Source organism: Stegodyphus dumicola, chromosome 11, assembly GCF_044657685.1.
Source record: "Stegodyphus dumicola isolate Sdum_Otavi_A_Nest chromosome 11, ASM4465768v1".
Taxonomy (NCBI): domain Eukaryota; kingdom Metazoa; phylum Arthropoda; class Arachnida; order Araneae; family Eresidae; genus Stegodyphus; species Stegodyphus dumicola.
In genome coordinates this window covers 151275250-151300529 of record NC_140778.1, presented here as the reverse complement: position 1 = coordinate 151300529, position 25280 = coordinate 151275250, and the positions used below count along the sequence as shown (strand labels likewise).

At 30.9% G+C, this 25280-nt stretch overlaps 1 protein-coding gene across 1 annotated transcript in view; it reads right to left on the bottom strand.

Annotated features, from left to right (window-relative positions):
* Positions 1 to 756: 756 nt before the first annotated feature.
* LOC118186010 (leucine-rich PPR motif-containing protein, mitochondrial-like) overlaps positions 757 to 25280 on the bottom strand; it is a 202506-nt gene continuing 177982 nt past the window's right edge. Inside the window, exons 32-37 of the mRNA XM_085827326.1 lie at positions 24171 to 24292; positions 23971 to 24083; positions 17526 to 17591; positions 17337 to 17436; positions 13498 to 13658; positions 757 to 939 (exon numbers count right to left, since the gene is read on the bottom strand). Of these exons, the coding sequence (XP_085683452.1) occupies positions 907 to 939; positions 13498 to 13658; positions 17337 to 17436; positions 17526 to 17591; positions 23971 to 24083; positions 24171 to 24292 (595 nt within the window). The 3' untranslated portion in view covers positions 757 to 906. The remainder of the gene's footprint in view (positions 940 to 13497; positions 13659 to 17336; positions 17437 to 17525; positions 17592 to 23970; positions 24084 to 24170; positions 24293 to 25280) is intronic.

The window sequence follows — 25280 nt, the reverse complement described above, 5'->3', positions numbered from 1 at the left end:
GAATGAATGACTCACAATTTAAAAAAATCATATTTTCTTTCTTAAATATTTCAAATCTTGTTAGTGCAAAGAGGATTCGTATCTAATGTATGTTTTTACATGAATGTTTTTATTCAAAGCATAATTTCCTTAAAGTAAAGAAACAGTCTGTTAATCAATTTTATTAGAGGAGGAGAGAATTGCGAAGATTACAATCTACGTAAAAAGTCAATAACAGCATGTGGAAGACATGTACTTTTTATTATCTAACTAGCAACATTCAGTTCTTATGGAGAAATACAGAAACTCTAAAACCATATTGCTCTGAATAGTCTGAAATCATACAGCCCTGATTTTGAAAAATAATGAAAATATCCCTTCTGAACTAAAGTTTTTTTTTTTTTTTTTAAATATACAGAAAAACAAAAAGCAGATTACTTACTTATTTTTTTACGAAAATACAGAAAAATACAGAATATGATTTTCCACTCCTGGCCTAAACTGTTTGCCAAGATACACTTAATAAATACGTGCAAGGGTTCAGGTAAAACATATACACATTTTCTCCTGTTGACTTTTAAGAGATAAATTAAAATAAAAAATTATGCATGTTAATATGGGATAATCAAAGATTTATTATGGTATGTAATGAGACCATTTAAACTTTGTGGAGTTAACATGGGAGAGTGGACTAACAATCACTACATTAACTTGACTAGGTGTTTAAATGTCAAGTTTCTTTTTCACTTATATCAATAAATAAATTACAAAAACAAATTCATAGAAGACAAAAATTTATTTTACATTTTCTCAGAAAAGACATTCTTATTATACAAATTCTACTTTCATATGAAGAAGTGAAACTGCTGAAAATGGAAAAACCATTTCAACTAATGAAATGAAGCGAATAAAAATATATCCTAAATATTATTCAGAGTCAAAGTTTTCACGGTCGAAATCCTAAAATGCAGAAAGCAAAGAATATTGTTAAAATATTGCAAAACATTTTATTTAATAAAATAAAATCCATAAATTCAAGATTTTAAAAATTAATAAATAAAATTATTAATGAAATTTTATTGAGTTACATTACTAAAGCAATAATTTTGAAAAAGATTAATTATTCCTTATCTGTAAGCTAGATTTGTCTCTCACCTGAGAGGCATCTTTATGAAATGACATTTAAAAAGTCTGAAAGTTTTCTCACAGAAGTATGGGACATAAATACTTTGAGAAAGTAAATATACATATAAAATCCAAAATCTTGATGCGCAGTATCCAAAAATATCTAATATCCACAGCTCCACACTAAAAGCAAATTTTGTTTTTCGTTACAAAGTCTAGGAATGCAGAATATAATATTAAAAAAAGAAACAGGTGTGCCATAAAAGCAATTTTTTACTGGACTAAGCATGATTCCTGCAAGTCACACAGGACTGGATTTCTTTTTTACTTCCTTGTATGAAGTAAAAAGGAAGTATAGTAATTGCGAAAAATTTCAGGCATCATATTTCAACAAAAATATCCATTTTCACTGCTATCGAATGCAATTTAACAATGTTTTTGCATGACATCTGTACATAAGGACAGAATGAAGGTCTCTTTTCCTCCCCAAAAATTACAAAACTGATTTAAAATGAATTCTGAAGAGAATTTTTCATGGTGTCTGTGCGTACATATCTCGCAGAACTCAAAAACAAGTAGCCTCAGAACATTGAAGATTTGTATATAGGACTGCTATAACATGTAGATGTGCACCTTGTATTTTGGTTGCAATTGGCCACACCAAAAGTATATATATATATATATATACATACACTCTGTTACTTGGCTCAATGATCTGTTTCTTTATTCTTATATGTTTGTAAATTGTGCATTTTTTGTTTTAAAAATGACTGAATTATGTGGGTTTTTTTTTCCCCCCCTCCAGTTACGGTTTTTATGCCTTTAGTAAATCTGCATGCAATATTTGTAGAATTATCAACAATTTAAAAGTTGTTCAAGTGTGGCTAAGCCTACATATTTTTGCCATGGTGGCCATGTTTGTTTACATTTGAAACTTGGTAGAATAGTGGATTTGTTGTCAAACTAGAGAAACTAAGCTTCACAACAACAAAGATAATGCCTTCTTTTATTATTGCGAATTAAATCATACTTAATCCATTCTGGAATTGATTCAAGAAAATAAGTGTTTAAGATTTATTTCGTAACTTTTAATATAGATATTTTGAGTTTTTATGTATTTGCAATATATATAGGCTTACCTTATATATACCTTGTAGCGAAGTGAGGACTGAATTAATTGAATGAGAAATACTGAATCGTCTGAGAAAAAGTACTTCTTTTTCTCTCTCTCTCCTCCTTTTTTTTTTCTAAATTTCTTTTATACATAATTTTAGATTTATTATAATATTTGAATAGAACATGTGACAACAATTAGATAATTCTTTAGATGACATAAATTTTGTGCATTCTGAGTTACAAAGTGAATGGAATGCAACACTGTTAAGGGAATTTAGTGCCAGAGTGTCACTATGGTAAACAAATATAGTAAATTTTAAAGAGTGCATTTATTCTAGTGTGGTTTATGCGTTATCGATGAAGTAGATTTAATTCAATCCAATAAGTTTAAATAAAATGCAAGGAAAAATGCATATTGTCATGACGTGATGACCACGCATGTGCAGTTTAGCCGAATGGCCTGCAACGTCTCTCTCTCATGAGACTTACTAGAGAAGAGTAGTTAGTAGGTAGTAGCGAAGTAACGAAGGAAATGTGTTGTATGTCAGCTTAGATGCGAGATACGAAGTGATACTTGTGTGTTCATCGTTTGTACTTATTATTTTTATTTGTGTGTTAATAAAGTTTTGTGCCGTTAAAATGGCTGTTTTATGCAACGCACACAATACGATACGTCTACGGTAGGAAGTAAATACATATCCAGAAGCTACACGCCCAAGAAAAAGAAGCATATGTCAGTGGTATCAGAACAGGAGGATATGTCATTCTGCAAAGTTCACGGATAAATGCGTAAGTGAGTCTTCAGAAAGGTAAGAAATTTGTTGAATTTATTTTGTGGTAAAGTGGAATTCAAGGTTACAAAAATGGCTGAAGAGCTAACGAAATCTAAGAAAGAACGGAAAGTTATGCGTTCAGCCATTACTAAAGTAACAAATGCTATTGAATCATTAATTGCAGCCGGTAACCTTGAAGACCTTGAAGAATCACTGGAAAGTTTAAAAGTAAAAGCTATTTCTTTGAGACGAAAAAATTAAAACTTTGACTGATGTTAATGACATTGAAACCGAAATCGAAAGTGCCTTGGAATACGAAAATTGCAAAATGGAGCTTTAGAGGCACAAAATTATTGAAAGAAAAAAGAAATAGCAATAGTTCGCTAGTTTCTAATGGTTCTTCCAATGATAGTAACAATGTATCTATTTCTGGTGTCGATAAAAGTTCTGATTATAATGTTAAATTGCCGAAGATTATGATTGATAAATTTTATGGGAATGCTGAAATGTGGCAGATATTTTACAATTCTTTTGACACGGCAATAAATCAAAACGAAAAACTATCTAAAGTAGATAAGTTTAATTACTTGGTTAGCCTGTTAGGCGGTGCAGCTTTAAAAACAATAGAAGGCTTTTCTTTATCTCCAGAAAACTACGATGAAGCTTTTAAAATTCTCAAAGAGAAGTATGGGCGAAAAGATCTCCTTATTAATTCTTACATGCATAAACTTTTAAATTTACGGCCTGTCCGAAGTTCTAATGACATTAATTCCTTGAGGGAATTATATGATACCTGCAACGTACAAGTAAGGTCACTAAATTCGATAGGGGTCAAGACCGAATCGTATGGAAAGTTACTATACCCTTTGTTAATGAAATGCATACCTCAGGATATAACGCTTGATTTTGCTCGTCAAAACGCAGATGAGGAAACTTTTAATGTCGACAACCTCATGAAATTTCTAAAACGAGAAATTGAAAGTCGCGAACGAACTTCATTAAATCTATTTTATTCTAAGAGTCACGCTAATTCTCTTGGAAGGCATTCACAACCAAATGAAAAGCGAAACAACTTCCACACTCGGAATTCATTTAACGCCAACAAATTTGGCGCCAGCTATTCCCCTAATGTAAGCAAAATTGCAGTTGTTTGAACTTTCCCTTGCTTATTTTGCGAAAGCGAAAATCATGCTTCGGAAAAATGCGTTATGTCTCCGGAAGAAAGGAAAAAGAGTTTAAGGGCTTCTAATCGATGCTTTCTTTGTTTCGAAAGGAATTGTAGAATAAAAAATTGCCCTTCTCAATTAAGATGTTCAAAATGTAATTCTAAGTATCATAATATATTGTTGCATGAAGATAAGGAAAGGGTTGTTAAAGAAGAAATTAAGAATAATTCTAACGCCGTAACTGCAAAGATTTCTTCTAAATATTTTACTGCGAATCAAGAGGTTAAAGAATTAATAGATGACTTTCCAACCGTTAAACTTATATGTGATGGTAAATTAATTAATGCAATAGCAGATACAGGCACGCAATTGACCGTTGTCAAGGCCGACATTGTACCAGAAAAATACCGTACGCCACATGGAAGTGTTATCCTCACGTCAGCTTTCGGGCAAGCTTTAAAAGCTCCTCTCATTAAGCTACCTTTAGCAATATATTCTGAAAATGATAAATTTAGGTCACCTATTTTTATAACATGTGCAATGGTGGATAAGTTATGTAATGATTTACTCTTGTCGTTAAGCTCTTTTAATGAGTTAAGGGGAGATGATAAAAGAAAGTTTAATTTTGAATGTAAAAATGTAAACATTGCTACTGATAGTTTCGGTGAAATGCCTTTTCATGAAACTGAAAATTTTGACGAAATACTTAACCATAATAGGGAAAACCTAATTAATGAAAAATGTAATGAAACTGTTAAGAAGATAATAGAATGTTGTGCGCTTGTATATGAAGGTACAGGTAAGGATAATTCCAAAGGTAGCACGGGACACAATCAATGTGCTTCGGATTCAGAACTGTTTCGAGTGCAACAAATGAATGACCCATCTTTAAAAACATGCTGGCAAAATGTTAAGAACGGAAGTAATAACTTTACTGTTATTGACAACTTTTTGTATCATAAAGTTCTAGGAGAAAGAGTTTACCAGTTAGTCGTTCCTAAAGAAAGAAGAAAACAAATTTTGGACTTAGCTCATTCTAGCTTGTGGGGAAGCCACCTGCGAACCAAGAAGACAGCCGAACGTTTGAGATATTCATTCTATTGGCCTAAAATCAAGAAAGATGTAAATGAATACTGCAGTGCTTGTACTTCTTGTCAACTTCAAGCGAAAAAGCATCCCTTTGATGAAGTTCCGATTACGCCAGTAACACGTTCTAAAGAACCATTCCAGGTAATTAATGTGGATAACCTAGGACCTGTAGAGCCAAGCTGTAGAGGTTACAAATATGCTTTGTGTGCTGTTGATCAATGTACAAGGTGGCCCGAAGCGGTGCCACTGAAGAATTTGAATGCCAAAGCAACATGCGATGCATTGTTGCAAATCTTTTCACGCACAGGAATTCCTCAAATTGTTGCTTCAGACCAAGGAACTAATTTTACTGCTTCGTTGACCCAAGAGTTTTTGAAAAGGATCAAATCGTCCCCAAGGATCTCGACTCCTTATCATCCAAGTTCAAATGGCCTGGTAGAAAGATTCAATGCTGTTTTAAAGGGAATGATACATCATACCATTAGAGAACATTCGAAAGATTGGGAGAAACATCTACCGTATTTACTTTGGGCTTACCGAGAAGTTCCTAATGCTACGACTGGTGTTAGTCCGTTCCAAATGCTTTATGGAAGACGTCCTAATGGCCCGTTGTCTATTTTGAAATCGTCATGGACTAATGAAACTCCTGTTGCTCATGGACAGTTAAGTTCAGTTACCGATTATCTGAATGATTTGAAGACGAAATTGGAAAAAGCTGCTGAATACGCAGGACTTACAGATGTTGGAAAGCAACAAGCTTATGCATTCTACCGTAACCGAAAGACTCGTCATAAAGAATTAAAGGAAGGTGACAGGGTTATAGTTTTAATCCCTGATAGCCAAAACAAAGTTTATGCCAGATGGACGGGACCTGCTACGATCATCAAAAAGCATACTGATTATAGTTACATAGTACAAATGCCTGACAATTCATCGAAACACGTTCACGCAAACAAGACACGAGAGTTCAATACCGCTGTGATATATGATACAGATATTGATTTCGGCGAAGTTGAAAACGTTCCAAGAATTGTTCCATGGAAAGCAAAAGAACACTATTCTAATGAGGAATGTGATTTTACATACCTTGAACCGCATAAGAAGAAAGAACTTAAGGAAATTTTAAGAAGGCATAAGAACCTAAGAACTGGTATTCCGAAAATCGCCAATGTGAGAGAACACAGCATCAAACTGAAACCTGGAAGTATGCCAGGAAAGCAGAAACCGTATCGAATACCTGAAGTTCTAAGAAATGAAGCTGATCGTTAAATAGATAAGCTTTTACAGCTAAAGCTAATCATTGAATCAGAAAGTGAATATGTGCATCCAGTAATTTATGCGTCAACAAAATGGAACAGTAACATTATGTGTAGACTAAAAGACTATGCTGAATTTATTGATGACGTGACTTAAAATGACATGATTATATTTCCCAGTGAGTGAAGCATGACTGATGTTATGAACTATGAACTATAAGACATTTTGACTGTTTAGTTTGATTTTTTTTTTAGCTAAAATGCTAAATTTTTTTTCTAACGTTATGTAATAGGTTTAAAGATTTAGCTAGGGTTTGCTAAAGTATTATGTGTAATGTTAATGTTTGATTTGTATTGTCTTGTTTATATGATAACTGCTTATATGATTATGATTATGTGAAGATTTAAGTTTGAAATGCTAATTGAATGTTACATCTTTTTAAATGAATAGGATTACTGAATTTATGTTGAAGTAATTTTAATTTAAAATGGTAAGAATTGGTTAATTAAGTTCGAAAATTTCATGGATGTTATTTTATTTTGTTTCAAGAAATGTTTATATATGTGGATTTGACAGGTCATTGAAAGACGCAATCAAATCTTTTCGAGGGGAGGTGTCATGACGTGATGACCACGCATGCGCAGTTTAGCCGAATGGCCTGCAACGCCTCTCTCTCATGAGACTTATTAGAGAAGAGTAGTTAGTAGGTAGTAGCGAAGTAACGAAGGAAATGTGTTGTATGTCAGCTTAGATGCAAGAAACGAAGTGATACTTGTGTGTTCATCGTTTGTACTTATTATTTTTATTTGTGTGTTAATAAAGTTTTGTGCCGTTAAAATGGCTGTTTTATGCAACACACACAATACGATACGTCTACGGTAGGAAGTAAATACATATCCAGAAGCTACACGCCCAAGAAAAAGAAGCATATGACACATATAATTTAATATTCCGTACAAGGAAGTCATGTGGTGTACACATCAGAATTTTTCTTTTTCTTTTAGAGGCCATAAGCACTTAAAAGATTATTATTACTATTACTTTCATAATGATTATTTTGGTGCCCCTACATATATATTTATGCCTGCTTTTTCTAAATTTCTTCTTTCAGAGAGTTTGCACCACACATGGTAAAACTGGTAATGAACCGCTAACCCCTGTGGTAAGGCTGGTAACAGGAAATTTTGTGGCGTTTTCTTTGATGGCTTAAGTATATGCTTATTTTGCTTAATGCTTATCCAACATTGATGTTAAACACCTACTGGCGAGGAAATCAAATTATGGCCAATAACAATTCATTGGCTGACATCAGTCATGACCGCACTTCTAGCCCTTAAATGGTTGTAAGGTATTTAAGTATAGTAATTGCGAATCATGCTTAATCCATTCTGGAATTATTCTGTCTGACTTAAAGAATAAGTGAAACCCCAAAACATATTTGTTTGGTCCATGGCAGTGGTGGTGATCATGATGATATCAGCCATAAATTTAAAAGTTTTTGAATATCAAAAACAAAAGATGAAAATTTTCATCTTAGAGAATTTGTGAAGACGAAGGGGTAACAAGTGAACTTTTCATAATGACGACAATGCCCCAATCATCAATCAATTATTGGACAGTGAAATCTGTAGTAAGGTTTTAAATCCAGAAAATGCTTCTACCAATAATGAAGAAACTGACAAAGAGCTTGCTGAGAATGAAATCTGCATGCAATATTTGTAGAATTATCAACAATTTAAAAGTTGTTCAAGTGTGGCTAAGCCTACATATTTTTGCCATGGTGACCATGTTTGTTTACATTTGAAACTTGGTAGAATAGTGGATTTGTTGTCAAACTAGCGAAACTAAGCTTCACAACAACAAAGATAATGCCTTCTTTTATTATTGCGAATTAAATCATACTTAATCCATTCTGGAATTGATTTAAGAAAATAAGTGTTTAAGATTTATTTCGTAACTTTTAATATAGATATTTTGAGTTTTTATGTATTTGCAATATATATAGGCTTATGTATGTATTTGCAATATATATATAGAAATATGACTGACAGTTTAGTGGGAACTCTCAGTATGACAATTACAAGACTTAAACAACAGAACTTTTTAATCAACAAAAAATTAGGTCTAAACCATTAGTGCAGACACACAAACATGCATGCAGGCATGCACGCACACACACACACACACCAAAAAAAGGGGGGGGGAAGAGAGAGAAAAGAAAAAGAAGAAAAAAAAAGAAAGGGGAAAACAGCTTAAACAACTTAAAATGAAAGAAATAATTAATAACACAAACAGTTATTTTTTAATATTTCCTTACTGTCATAACTGTTTAACTATTTCTAAACAACCACTTCGTATTTTTTATTTTATAATTTCTACATGTCATCTCATGAGAATTAAACCGATAACCTAACATTTAAAAACCTCTGAAATCTGAAATGGCAAACACCCAAACTATTCAGGATGTTGGATCTTGTACTGCACATTTTTTACATAGGAAAAGAATAAAAAAATCGAAAAATTAAATGAAAGAGAAATATATATATGTAAATTTTAAAATTAGATAAAAAAGCAAACTTAGATAAGTGTAGATTCTGAATAAAATTCGATTAATCTTGAGAGCTCTGAGACAAAGTTCTTATTCTTAAGAAGCAAAAGAACTCTGAAACTGAAGTTCTCAAAACCAACATATTTTATTCAATACAATTGCTGATAAATGACTTCATTTTTGCTTAATTTTAAATCGTAAAAGCATTAGGAAAGTTATAGAAAATACATTGCTGCTAAATATATAAATTTTCAACAAAAGCTTGAATATTTGGCTTTTGAATTACTGCAGAACCGTTAAACAATTTGTGACTTATAATTTACAAAGTATTAATGTATTAACTATTTGTATAAAATACAGCCCAGAAAACAAAAGCCACAAAGCATACTTGTTTGCTTACAATTACAAAAGACTAAAAATATAGATAATTTTAACAAACTGTCTGTACAAATTAAATTCAAATGATTGTATATGCTGGAGGAATAAGGGTGGTGGACAAAATGTCATACCATTCAGTCACCCCATAAAATTTTTAATATTACATATTTAACATTAAAAATGTTTATTCAAATACTTTTGTTCATAGAAATCCTGGTAAATCTCAGGAGAAGTTAGTATTGGACTCTAATATCATACTTGCCAACCTACGACACTCAAAAATCAGGAGATTTTTCACAATGTTAAAAATACTTTTTAAATGATAAAAATATAGTTTTTAATGATTAATTAACTTTAAATAGTTACTAAGTCTTAAATGCAAGCAAAACAAAAATACCTTAGACATAAAATACATTTTTATTACTTGCATCGTAAAAAAAAAAAAAAAAAAAAAAAAAAGACACTTTAATCAGTTTTTATACAAATGTTATGGACAGTGGCAGATTTTGCTTTCGTTAAGAAAGAAACTTCATAATTTTGTTCATAGCAATTGCCACGTACGCCTGCTTTCGCTAATAAAAATTTTTCTAATGTGTCATCACTAATATCAGATCTAAATTTAGTTCTCGTTTTCGCAACAACACTGAAAATCCTCTCACACTCCGCATTAATATGGGGAACTGTCAAGATGGCCAACATAATTCTAGAGAGTTCACTATATTTTAAAATTCCATCATCACTTTTCAATTTTCCAATTAAACTCCACTAGGTGTTAATCCTAGCTGATTTTATAACTTCATCCAAGTTTTCTAATTGTAAACTGCAAAATTGCGACTGCAGTATATCAGTAGCAACATCAATATCGTCATCTTTCATGACTAAACGAAGTAACACAGGAAATCTGTTCAAAAAGTACCTTATATCAGAAAAAGATGCATTTGCTAGAGCAGAAATATCAGCAACTTTAGCATGCAAAATCACTTAATCGTTGAATGGAAATTTATGTAGTATGTAATCACATACTCGACAGAAGTAACTCCTAACATGAAGATAAAACTTATTTTTGTCTTCTTCTGAAAGTTCTTCCACTACTTTTGTAGTTGCAACTCCTATTACCAAATCTTCATCTTTCTTCTGATTTTCTGTTTCACCATAAATCACATCATATATAGAATTACAAGACAAAACACAGACTGGTTTTACAAACTTTGATAAAATGTCTTTAAACAGATCATAAATCATTGATTGCAAAACATGAATTAATCGAATTCTGCTTTGTAGAATTGCGTTAAGAACATCGAATGATGGCAAAATGAATTGTAAAAAAAAGTAAAAAGCTTTGTTAAGGTCCGAAGAAAGAAACATAAATATTCGTTCTTCACAAGATAAACTTACAGTAATCGGAAAATGTTTCGTGTGTTGAGCAATTTTTTTTATTTTGAGAGAAATTTGTATCAGATTTATGCTTATATTTTGCAGTATTATTTTGAGAACTGCCAGTTGAATTGCTGAATAATGCAGAAATTACTTTATTTTTCTCAAACCTATTTTTAACAATGCAAGTAGTAACTACATCTCCATTTACTTTAGGTACTTTATAACTTTTAATAGAGCCTTTTATCTTAACTCTCGAAGCATTTACTTCTTCTTTAAAAAATGCAAGAAGTGGGTTCCATTGATTGAGGATTCTAGATAAGCATTTCTTTAAAGACAGCCAGCGTGTACACACGTTTCAAAATTTTTCTTATTTCAATATTATGCAGCTGTTGGAACTGTTTCAATTTTTCCTTTCTTTTAGAGCTTCTTTCAAGATAATAATAAATATCAACAATGTGTTCATTCACATTTAATGGTAAAGAAGCTGCCCCTTTTTCAGATGCTAAATTTAAGAGGTGACAGGTGCACCTCATAATCTGCAAATCTGAATTTGCCTTTCTTAAGATGCCTGCAACACCAGTCTTCAAGCCTACCATTACTGGTGCATTATCGGCACCAAGTGCTAAGCAATTATCCAGAGGGACTGCATTTTCTTTTAAACAACAATTGGATACAGTTTTGAATCGATATTATTGCTTCCATCCATAGAGAGGCAGAACGGAGCTGTTTTAATGCAATCAATAACTGAAGATTTATTTTTCAAACCCATTTCTTTCACAATTGCACCTGTTTTGGTCCTTGCACTTGAGTATTTCTTAGCGATTTCACTATCGGGAAACATTTTTCTAAATAAAGCTGCAGCGTGATCCAATGCATTCAGTGGCAGGTTGTGCTCCAGTAAAAAGGCAGAGAACAGACATTCTGCATTAATCACTTTTTGGTCTTTTTTTTCCGAAGAAAAATATAATTTTTCGTTTTTTTTTTTCAAAACAACTCATGTTGTCCTTGTGTTTTTGTGTACGCACATGTTTGAGAACATCTGCCCTTCCAACATGCGAAATCGAAAAATCGCAACGACAGATGGTACACATCGCAAATTTATTACATTTCTTTGAAGAAATAATGGAAGGAAAGTCAACTGTGTACAGTTTTTGAAACGTGCACGAGTATTTCACCTTTCTCGCAGACATAACAAAAGACGATAATTTCTAAAACTATTTCCCAAAGGCACGTGTACTCACACAACTCAGGACAAGATGAACGAAATAACAAAAGAACATCCAAATAACGGCCAACGGCCTTGAGCTTGCTTTGTGCTCATTGGCTAATATATGCCAGATGACACACAGTGGAGCTCGATGCCCATTGGAGAACTGGAGAATGACGTTTCTGGATACGTATGCTGTCACTCACAAAGCAGAAATTCTCATCTGATTCGTAAGGTTTTATTTTAGATATAATCTAGAGAAAATTCAGTTGCTTTCAGATGTCCAAAATCACTTTTTTTTTTTTTTTTTTTTTTGTTCATATAACGAAGTATTAAGCCAAGTTCCATAAAAATCGTGAGAAATATATTGTAAAGCGGGAGAGCGGTCGAAAATCGGGAGAGTTGGCAACTCTGTAATATGCTATGAAACAGCAGCTTGCAAGATGGCAGATAATTCTCAGTTGAATATTGAAGAGAAAGAGTAAGATGTTATGTTTCTTGAAGAAATGAAGAGTTTGCTGTTGACATAAAGACCTTTCTGTGCACATTCTGGTATAAGATGGACTTCTTGCAAACAGACAACTCACAGACTGTATCAGCAATTGGAAGACACTGGCTACATGTTTGAAAAGAATAAAAGGTATTTATCAAGTGTCTGAATACCTAAAGATAGCAACAGGTATCCTTTTACATATTCAGTGGGTTCATGCAAGACAGAGCCTACCCAAATACTACAAATGTTGTACTTATTTCTTGTATGAGATGTCTATTACAAAAGTAATGTCACAATGGTTTCCTGAATATTAGAAAGGTGGGAGATAACAACCCCTGCATAACCTAGATATGATTTCATGCAATTTCTTTTTATGAGATTTTTGAAAGAAAAATTCATAAGGAAGCCTGGAAATGCATTCTACTAAAAGCATGTCATTGTGCAGCTGAGCAGTGCAGTTTTTGAAAACATGCTGGAGGGTTGTGACAAATGTAAAGGTAGATTCACTTGCAAGAGATCGTGAAACTAAATGGTGGACATGTTGAACACATTTTGGAAACAACTCACTTTTCAGGCATAGAACGAAAAAAATACATAACTACACATTCATTTTATAATATTTTAATTATAAATAAATGTGCAATAAACAAAACGAAAAGGATATGCCATTTCATGCACCACAATGTAACTGTTAAGATTAATTATTACAACTCAAACAAAAAGGAAAATTTCAAAATAACTGTATTTCTTGTGAATGGATTGTAATAACACAACAAAAACATTACTGTAAAATAACCCAAACCTGAGGAAAGTTTCACTTCTTTCTAAATGAATTTTTCAGATGGTTAAGAAGCTCTCTTAATGGAACTACACTGATGATCCATTATGTGCCCTTCAAACAAGTAGTTTTTTAACTGAACATGTAAGAATGCACAATCACTGAGTAATTTTCAACAAATTTTTAATAGCAAGGAATTAAAACCACTCACCTTTATTTCAGATGGGACATTAAATGGAACAGGTTTATTCTGATTCTCCAATGCAGTTTTCAATGACATTAACGTATTTTGATAATATTTATGAAAAGGAACTTGATGTTCCTCAGCCTTCTTTATTAAACCAACCGCTTCATCATACATTTCCTTTTGAACTGTGAGAATATTAAAGAAAAATAAAAACATGAAAGCTCATGCATTTCAAACCTGATAGCATAGAAATTACAATAAAGGAGGAAATAAAAATTATTCAATAAACAGGAAAGAACTGCAGGGAAAACCTATGAACGTAAACTGTTCTTATGTAATGTGCAAATTTGCATACACAGAAAATCTTGTTAATAATACAAAAGTAAACTTCTTAATTTTTCAATTAAAAAACTTATTACAAAAATATGCAGGATGAATACAGTTATGCGACTGCACATACATTAGAAAATCAACATTTTTACTAGATTGCACTCGATGATTTTGGGCTAAATGACAGCTAAATAGAAAAACACTACAGTCCGTTACTTTAGAAAAGGAGGCACTTCAAGGCCATTTCTTGTCTCCAAATTGACATGAAAAAAGGATGAATCCTTTAACTTCCTCTGTGTGGTGATACAGACAAACATTATGATCATAAATGAGGGGAAGATCGTTAAGGTAAGAGATTGTAAGAGCCATTTCAGTACACCACTGAAATGCAATAAACAAGTACAAAAGTCTGATCTACCTGATAAATATGAAATGCATGCATAAAGAAAATTATAGTCATCTGCAAGAAAATAAATAAATAAAAATCTGAAAAAGTTCCAATTTTAATGGTTTCCCAAAAAGGTTTTTTTAAAGTTTAATATAGTTTATCAGTAGAGATTATCATTGCAAATGCTCAGGTGGAATACGAAAACATTTTATCAGATACTAAATAAATATATATTTGAAAAGCGAAAAAATACATAATGCAATTCTGTAAAAGTATTTACTGTTTTTAATTACATATATCATGAATTAAATGCATTTTTGTTTAAATCAAACAGATCTAAAGTGAAAGAAATAAGAGGAACTATATCTATTGCTTTTTAACAAGCTTAATATGTTAATTACACAACAATTAATGAAACAGAACAGAAACAACACATTAATTGAACAAATTAATGAAACAGAACAGAAACAACACATTAATTGAACAAATTAATGAAACAGAACAGAAACAACACATTAATTGAACAAATTAATGAAAACAGAAACAACACATTTTCTGCAGACGGCGCAAAATCATATTTCAAAATTAACAGCTCATTTGTGCTAAAAGTATTTTTAGGAAATTCCATTTGCAGCATTGGTTTTCGAATTCAGTTCAGGATTGTATCCACTAAAATTTCCTACATTCTCAACATTTTTGCATTTGCAAGATTATAAGACCCTCATATCCAGTCTTCCAGGATAAAACTCTGATCAAAAGAAGTGGGCTTGAGGAGTTAGCTTTCAGCCGTGCTTTAATGTAAATTAGCCATTCAAATCTGCCTTACCTTACCCCCCTCCCCCAAAAAATACTAGGCAATGAAAAATAAAGGAAAACTCAAAAGAATTCATTCCTTAGACAACAGCAGATTTTCTCTACTCTCTCTGCCGAAATTCAATATTTTTTCCTAATAAAAAAAATTAATATTATTGACAAAATACAGGTTGACTATTAATAAAATGTCTACAGAAGAAGTATTCATGCTGTATGGTAGTTAAAGATTCATTTTCCCTTTACATAGGCATAGCTGCCAAAAACACCCCACCCCAAAAAGTGCATGCATTGTATGGCAACACAATTTCAAAAGAACTTCAAATTTTCAAACTTGATTTAATTCACTTTAGAATTCATAATTAAGATGATTAAATTACATCATCATTACTTCATTACATAATTTGGCTAATTTTATTCAACTCTGTAAATTTTTAAAAGTGTTTATACTCATGAAAATCTAAATAGCATAGAAAAGCTTTTCTAAATGCTTTTATATACAATAAACTTAATATGCACATAAATCTTGGTTAAATTTAGCGAGGTAATTTTTATGGAACTGAAGCTAAATTATATACTAATATTCACCAATTTCATAGAATAAAAATTACTATATATTTAAAAGTGAGAAATTTTAAGCAATTTGTTTTGCTACTGAAGTCAGTTTATATATGGGTTCAAAATGATTTACAAATAATTCAACCATAAAAATCATATTTTATGGTAAATGAAAAATATTGTTTTATTTAATACTAATTAAAATTTCTCAATACCTCTAGCTACCTTGGAATTTTCTCGCAATTCTTTTAAGTCTGCTAAAAGCTAATCTGAATGGAAAGTCATTATCTTCCATTCAAAATTAACACTTTTATAGACCTTGTAGATAATCTCATCTTCAGTTCCATCCTTAATATGGCACATGGTGGGGGGTGAGGGGGAACAGTTTTTTGAAAAGCTAGATCATTTCAGGTCAAATCTTTGACCACATTGTTTTTCCCACTTCATGATCGATAACCTATTCATGCATTTAAGACTGCCAATCTTTCAGGATTGCTTTGACTGTTGATATTATCTATTCCATCCATTTTCCTAAAAGATTCTTCAGAAAGCTTACTATGTAAAGCATCAACTGGACAGATATAAAGTAGCCAAAAAATCACAACTCCATGACTTTATTTCCTGCTATCATTTCTTCACTTTTTTTGGTTTGAAATGAAACCCACAATACAGTAATGGTTTATTAAAAGACAGCTCTATTCCTCTTGTTTACTTTCTGCAGCTATTCCAAGATGCTGTCCATCTCCATCCAACCTTCAAAATGAGTGCATATTAATATGTCATTTGGAAATTTTCTTCTGCTTCAAGAGATACTAAGTATGATCTGCATGCCATGCAACATAAAGCAATGCGAACCCTGTTTTCTTATGTTTAGTTATTTTTATAAAAACTGTCATTACATCTTTCTGTTCCACCACAAGATTCAAATGAAATCATATTTGTGAAAATTTCTAAACTTTATTTCAAATTCTGCTAGCAACACACCGATGACTTATGTTGAAACTCTATGGAACTTTATTAAAAAAAGGGGATTTGAATACAGAAATAAAATACCACTTTGAAAAATATGTGCTGAAATCAGACAAATATTTAAATGTTCTCAAAAACAGAGTAAAATTACTGATTTTTTTAAGAAATAAGCACATATAATATGTATGAAATTGACAGTTTGAATTATCTGAGTTTTTCAATTATATGTGACTTGCTTTCTCGGGTTAGTCCAGATAATCAGGAGTACAATATATTTTAATTTTTTAAATGTGTATTTTTATAATGTTACAATTAACATTAAATTACGAAGCTTAAAAGCTCAACTCTCTTCACAGGTCTTGACAATAGTTTTTGTCATAAAGTTTGCATTATTGTGAAAAGTTTTCAAAAAATGCATTTTCAAAACTTTACAACATTTATTTTTAAAGCATCTGAAATACTGAGCAATTCTACATACATACTAAAGCCAAGGACCAATTAATTTTTAGTGAGCAGAGCTAGTCGGGTCAAAAATGTACAACTGTATTGAACATTTCCTCAGTGATTACTGCTTTAGAGTTTACTCTGGAGGGAGACTAGTGATTCATGATATCCTTAAGGAGATTTAGCTTTACCTCTGCTGTTCTGCTAGAGCTATTTTATAACTGTTTATTTTTCAATAAGTTGCTACTTATTTCAATAAAGAGTAAATTTCTTCCATTTCTTGCAACAATATATTTGATTATTTTAATGGCATGCTATTAGCTTTAATACCTAAACAAAATCCTGCTCTAAATAAAATTCTTACCTAATATTTCTAGAAGATTTCCAAAGGCCCTCATTTTGGTTCTATTTTTCACTGCAGTCAGCTCATTTACTAATTTCACATACTGCATACCCAAGGTTACCTAATGGTTGACATATTAACATTAATTAACATCTTGTTATAATTAAATAAAATAAAGAGCAAATCTTGAAAAAAAAATATGGGACTTACATTTTCTGTCTCCTTCACACTTCGTAAAATCAGTGCATCTACTTTATCAAGAGAAGCTGGATGTAACTAAATAAATAATGAAAACAACATAATTCAGTCAATAACACAAAGAAATATACAGATGCAGTCTGACACTTAAGATTACAATCTGTTATTTTAAAAAGTTTACCACTACAGTTTTAAAGATTTTTTAATCATTTTTTAATTGAAACATATAAAAATCATAAGATTAATCTAATCTTGGTATGCCGATTTTAATTTTAACAGCTGAAACAATTTTGAGTAAACCAGTATGCTATGACTACAACTTTAAGAAGTCTCACTATATCACTGTATATTAACACGAGGAAGAAATTTATGGATTTTTTAAATAGAAAAAGAATTAGTGAAGACATAGCTGTACATTTACTTTACCGGATGACTTGCAGACAAGACTTACAACAAATATTTCCTTCATGTGGAATATTTCTCTCTTGCTATAATAAAAAATCTTTAAACTGAAAAAAATGCATACATAGAACAGGTTTTCCCTTCTGATAATATAAAGAAAGAGTAAATTTATTTTGCGGAATGTCCGATCAGTGTTGCTGTTTTTTTTTTTTTTTTTTTTTTTTTGGTGTGTGTGTGTGTATATAGATATATTTACAATATATACATAATTTACAATATATATATATATATATTGTAAATTAACTAAATTTAGTTCACACAGTTTTGAAAACTAAAAAAAAAAAAAAAAAAAAAAAAAAAAAAAAAAAAAAAGCTCTACAAATAATAAAAGAGAGGTACCAAATGAGAATAGGCAATAAAGTCCAATAGCTCAAAAGCATCTATTTTTGTTAGCTAAGCAGCTCCAAATTAGGCAACTTAGACATTTATCTCGAGTGCCAATTTTTGGAAAGTATCAGTCAAGTTGTTCTCAGAAGCAACAATGCCCTCATGCAGCAACAGAGAAAAATATTAAAACATAAGTACTATGTCAATTCGAGGCTGCCAATCTGATTTTCATTTAATCTCTTAGAATCAATCCACCTTTTGGAAGTTAAGAAAAATTCCTTAGTACAGAGGCAGTAGAATTAAAAGCATATAATTTGGTGCCCATTTTCAAAACCATTTTAATTTGAAGGAAGAAGCAACAATTCAGATACGAATATCTCCACAAAGGTTCAATAAATCGAGAAAAAAATATTTTCTAAGCTAATAAAACTAGTAGTTTTGAAATAGCTTGAATTTATGAATGACATATATTAAAATATTTAACTCACTACAAAAATATATTAATGGTCTGAAATATTAACAGACTGAATTTACACAGGCTGCTAGTCAATTGTACTGATTGCCTACAGTGTCAAAAATAACTCATATTCTACAAAACAAATCACGATAATTAGAATGATAAATGGAGAGTTTAACAACCAAGTTGACTGGACTGAGTTTAAATTTTCCACAATGCACAGGCACTGCAGATGCAATGTCTTAGATATAGAATCATTTCAAATTCATTAATCCAAAATTCTTCTCAAAAGTTGATAGAGGGGAAGATAAAAATGAGATTCTTGGATTTCATTCTCCTGTATTTACTCTCAATCAAACCTGAAATACAGAAAGGCAGAAAATCTTCATGTCCTTAGTCTAATTAACCTCTGAGTGGTGAGGGTTTTTGAATCTCTCACAATAACCTGTATTTAAACAGCATTTATTAGCTAAATTTGTAGGATTATTTATTTTAGTCTTTATTCTCATAAACTTACATTTATTAAGATGACATTTACATTATTAAAGAAAGTAAGAAAGCAAAATATCTTAAATTATAAGGTAATATGTTACCAGGTGACATAAATCACATGACCAGATGAAGCTGATCATGCCACTCAAAGAGTTAAGCAGTGCAATCTATACAAGTTTACTGATATAATAGCCATCAAAAGCCATATTTTGATATAAAAGAAATATTTTGCTAATTTCTCTGCATCAGATTGTTCAGATTTAGGATACATTAAAACTGCATTATTTTGATTATCACCTGTTCTCAAATATATGCAAGTTCTTTGTTATTGTTATTTGTTCTTTGTGCATACTGATTCTTGAAAATTGGGAACTATACTTCGTGACAAGCTAACCTGAGAACACATACAAGGTTAGAACGACCTTTTCACAGCTTTTCATCCTCTTCTTATTTATATTTGAGTTGAATTTGTTACCATATTTACTCATGCACCCTCTCCCTGCTACTAATTTTACTGTATAAAACTTGAGAAGAAAAAATTATGCAAATAACTTAATTTTCAAAGGTCACTGTTACAGTAAGAACAAAATAAATTAAAAGCATTCAAAGAATAAACTACTGGCAACTACTACAACATCATTTACTTAAAAGAAACCTACATTACAATAAGAATACCTAGAAACATTACACTATCAAGTATGATATCTTCATTTCTACTTCTCTATACCTCAAATCTCAGCCATTCTTATAGTTGTCCACTGCTAATCCCTAGCCTCAAATCATTTAATGCAGCTGGAAGCACTGCCTGTGTTGGCTGCTACAACTTGCAAGTCATTAGCCCCATTCACTTGCAATGCTCTTTCACACAGCCAGTTTGTATTAGGGAGAAAAGGGGATATGAAGCAGTTTCGCCTTCAGGACTGGTTCAGATGCACATCGTCTTCCATTCCTTAACCCATAAGCCACTATGAGCAATGAATGATGTCACAAACGGGAAACAGATTGGTAGATTTCAAACGTTTACTTACATCGTTTACTATCGCTATAGAATGCTATCGGAATTTAACTTTTTAATTAACAATTAAAAATGCAATTTATATACCAGACCAAATGATTAAAAGAAGAAAATAAATCACATATGCTGCTGAGCAGTTTAAAATAAAATGTTTTGTGGCTGCTAAAATTTCAAACTTTGCTTTTTGAAAAAATGAATAAAATGACAAATTAATAGCATTAATATTGATTATAAATGCTTTAATACTGATTATAAACATTTTAGAAAATATATTATAATTAATTCATCTGTTAAAATAGTTTTGAATGTGTTTTATGAAGATTTTAAATAAAAGCTTGTAATTTATGTTTATATTAACCAAATGAATAGCACTAGGTTTTATTTTATACTTTATATATAGATGTAATGAAATTCAGTAATAAAACTTTTAAGAAATTTGAAATGATTTAATGACCATATAGACAGCTTATATTCTTGAAACTGCGTTTTCTCATTTTGCATTTTTTTTAATAAATATTTTTATTTAAAGTCCTAAAACTTATATAGATGTGGCCTAAATTATTTAATATTTTTACCACTTAATGAAAATTATATACTTTACAGAAACAAGAATGGGTTTTGCAAAATATTGAAAAAGAATTATTTGAAGTGCAAATGTGATTGAGATCATATTTGTCAAAGTTTTTGCATAAAAATGAGTTTTTATTTTTTCTCAGAAACTAATCATTAATCGCAAAATTGATCCTTAAAGTTATTAAGAGCTTTCTAATAAATATAATAAGAAAATATGGGGGAAAATCATTGAAAATTGTAGGAGAAAAATGACAATTTAATTAATAATGAAAAAAACAAAAATTACTGGCAAAAAATTTTTTCACAGCTTAAAATTATTGTCTTACAAAACCATTTAATAACATTCATAAAAGTATATAAAAGTTTTTAAATAAAAAAAAATTGTTCAAAAGGTACCAAGTCCCCTTATCGAGTTGAAGCTTATATGCACGTCTTTAGTTTTAATTTGAACGGCATTTCTGGAATACCCAGTATCAGATAACCTTGTCCATACTTGTTTACAAATTTCCATATTTCGTACGGTTCTATGAAATTTTTTTTTGGATGACATCGCACATTCAGATATCTACCAACGCGATTGTTTCGTGACAGTCTAGCAAGCAGTCAGTTGTACGTCAGCCATGTTATTTGTTAAAATTAAGTTAACCATGCGATCGCGCAGTGCAGTATGGGAAATCTCCCCATTTGCCCTGCTCGCGAGAGGTAGGAACGTTCTACCAAATTCTACCTCCAATTCGAAGAAGCAGTTAATGCTTGTCGCCATATGAATGGGACACACTGGAAGAACTAGTTTTTGCTACCGGTCGAAACTGCTCTTGTCAATGGGGCTATTGTCATCATTGCAGTTTTCATCTCTGTTCCCATTCAGGATATCTTACCATGCACAATGATCTTCAAAGTTATCAAGAACATTAAATAAACTTAGTTTTCTTGAAGCTCTTCAGTGTTATTGTTTTATCATTTAGATCCCATGAATCCAAATTCCATGAATAAATCAATCAGTAAGATGAAAACAATCACTATGTGGACTATTCTGCTTTAAACTTTAGGAGTGCTCCTTTTCTGAACATTTTGAGGAAGGGGGGAATTATGTGAATTCCTAAGAGTTTTTGTAACCTTGTGGGTGAAAAATATATACATAAAAATGGCTTACTGAATGGTTTACCAAAGAAGGACATGACAGCAATCCCTTTTTGTGTAATAAATTATAAGCTAATATGTACCAGGTGCCAATGCAATCTATATAACAAAGTTTGCTGATAAGCCATCAAAAACCATACAAATATTTTGAAGAAAATATTTAATTATGCTCTTTGGGTTTCAGTTATGGCATTGTGAAGTTAATTAAATATGCTCTTAATCATTTTAGCACTTATGTGTTACCCAAGATGATTTCAAGTTTGTTATTACTATTATAACATATGAAGCTCAATTTCATGGATAAGATTTATTTTACTGTTTACCTATAATATTTGCTTCTATAAATTTGCAGAAGAGTGGAATTTTGCTAAAATTGTGGCCATTAAAAAAAATCTCTATTTTATATAATTCAAAATGTTAATAATGAATACTTTGATATTCATAAAAACACTTAATTTACACAAAATCAGTAACTGAAAGCAAACTAAAGTGAACATAGCTCAATTAAACAAAAAATAATGGATATTACTCGAACCAAAGAGGCAAATGGCTAGTTCTATTAATTTTTAATACCCGTGATAGAAATTATGATGCATAGGTTGACAACGCTACTCACAGAATGCAACTTCTTCAAATGCATTTTTGCAAAGTGAAAACAATATTGCCTATAGGATACTAATTATAAGGCAACATATTTTATATACTGTATTAGAATAAAACAGCTATCTCCAGTTACTTTTAAATTCTCCTATTAGGATATTACACACACTTATAAGTAAATAAAACTACAATAGATATATTTAAGAGCTTTTACAACTTCAAATGTATACATTTCATTTATTCCTTCAAATACAGTCAAAAGTCGTTAATCCGGACTTGTCGGGACTTTGGCGATTCCGGATTATCGATTTTTCCGGATTATAGATCACCAGTTTAAATCTGGTAAGATGGCATGCAGAAATTATAAAATTAAAAATATGAAACCGTAATTTATGAAATAAAGAACAATTATGATCTAAAGGGTATCAAAATTTACAAAAAAAAAAAAAAAAAAAAAAAAAAAAAAACTTAATATTTATTTGTTTACTTTATTAAACATTTCTTTCAATGTAAGTTGTTTAAGTTGCTTCGTTTTTTATGTGATAATACATTCTCTTTAATTATATAAACAAACATAATTTCGTGTTCAGTTACAAAGTTCCGCTGTTCAAGTCCTATAATTGCTGTGTCGAGAATACCGACTAATTTGTCAATCAAAATTTTTTCTTTTCAATAACCTCTGTCACTTTCTTCGCTATCGGAAGCGAATTATAATGACGAGGAATTTGATTTAAATCATATCAAAGATGGAGTACATCGAGATGAAATACTACATTTAGTATCGAATTATAAGCCAAATAAAATAAATTCAATTCATTGCGAGCCGCAGTGTTAAAGATAAACAAAGTTTAGATAAAAAAAGGATATGCCTTTATCCATTTTTATTATGCAATTCCACTTTTTGTTTAATGGACTTCGAAACATACTTTCGCTTTGTAGATCCTTTACATATTAGTAAATATATATCAGAAATTCTATTTGACAAAATCGAAAGTTCAAGCTTATTTTTATAAAATTGCTCTAACAGTCTGCAAAAAATAATAAGCTGAATCCAATTCAAAGATTAAGGAAAAACGCAATCTGCAACATTAACTGAATTAAATAATTTCAGCTTAGCTTATACCGTCCGTTATACATTAAACGCGCATTCGTAAACGTATTTTGCGCACACGCATATTCGCAGCCGTAAAGGTGCGTCAATGCGACGCATGCGCAGAAAGTTTGTAGCTTTGAGGTCCGGATTATAGATCATTCCAGATTACGGGTGTCCAAATCAACGACTTTTGACTGTATATACATTTGCCATTATTATATTTCACTACACTTTCAATTATGTCAGTTCATAAACTTACAATAAATAAAATTTTATGCCAACATAAAGCACAGGATACCTGTAACAGTTCACGAGCCTTGTCATAGTTTTCATTTATAAAATAATGAATTCCCACAAGAATGCTTGACAGATAAAACTTTCCTTCACAATGCTTTTCTGCAACTTTGATAGCTGAAATACCAAATATTTCAGTAAAAAACATGCAAAAATTAAGAAAAATTATCATAGAACTGAATATTATTAAATAAAAATACCTACCTCTTTCTCTTAAATCAGGCACTTTTAGTAATTCAAAAAATGCATACGAAGAGAATGCCTTTTTCCCCTCCGGATGTTCAGCAGACTTTTCAAAGTCACATATTACATCTTCATGTTTCCCACTAAAACCACAAATTGTAAAACAAACATAGTTTCACTTGTTTTGAAATATTTCACACACAGCAGAATTTTTTAAATTGAATTTAATTACCTACAGGTAATTCTTGTTTAGTTTTTTTTTTTTTTTTTTTTAATTTTTTTATTTTGTATTTGTAATTTTTTTTCATTTTTATAGTATTTATTTCTGTGTGTATAGTTATGATTTTAGTATCCTGCCTGTTTAATTTATTTCTATTAATGTGATATTTTTTATATTAATTTACATTAAAAACAAGTACATTAAATACACAACTTCAAAAATTGAAGTCATTTATATATATATATATATATTGTAAAATTAGGCTTAACTGCTGAAAATGTGCAGTGACGGGTCCGGTCCCGTGACTACACTTCGTTCTCCATGCGCTGGTCCTTAAGGGGTTAATGTGCATAATGCCAATATATTTATACTTATATTTCAATATTGAATATTTCAAGATCTTAAATCAGTTGCACAAAAGATTTTATAAAATACAACAAATTAGGGCAAAATATATTAAAATTTATACTCTTCTTAAAATTTTCACATTGTCCTAATTTTTAAATCATTTCTTCAGAGATATAACTTTTCATTATCAATAAATTTCAAAACAAAATTAAATGAAGCTAGAAAAAGTGTAAAGAACCGAACCACAAACTCAGGGGGCGGCCGTGGTGAAATGAATGTAAAATATCATTTTATTATCAATATAAATTCATTTTAGTCATGAAAGAGTTAAACCACTAAAGGATTTAATAAGCAGAAGAATTTAAGTTATACAGAAGTCACTAAAAATTTAGGGATTTTATTTCCTTATTTATTCCTGGCAGGTATGTACTAGGCTTTAGCAACAACATAGTTTTTAAGATACCTTGTAAATTGTGTAGAGTTGAATGAATATCAGTAAGTGAAGATTGTGTACTCCTTAGCCCTCTTAATAAGATTCATTAGCATGCATCATTGCAGTAATA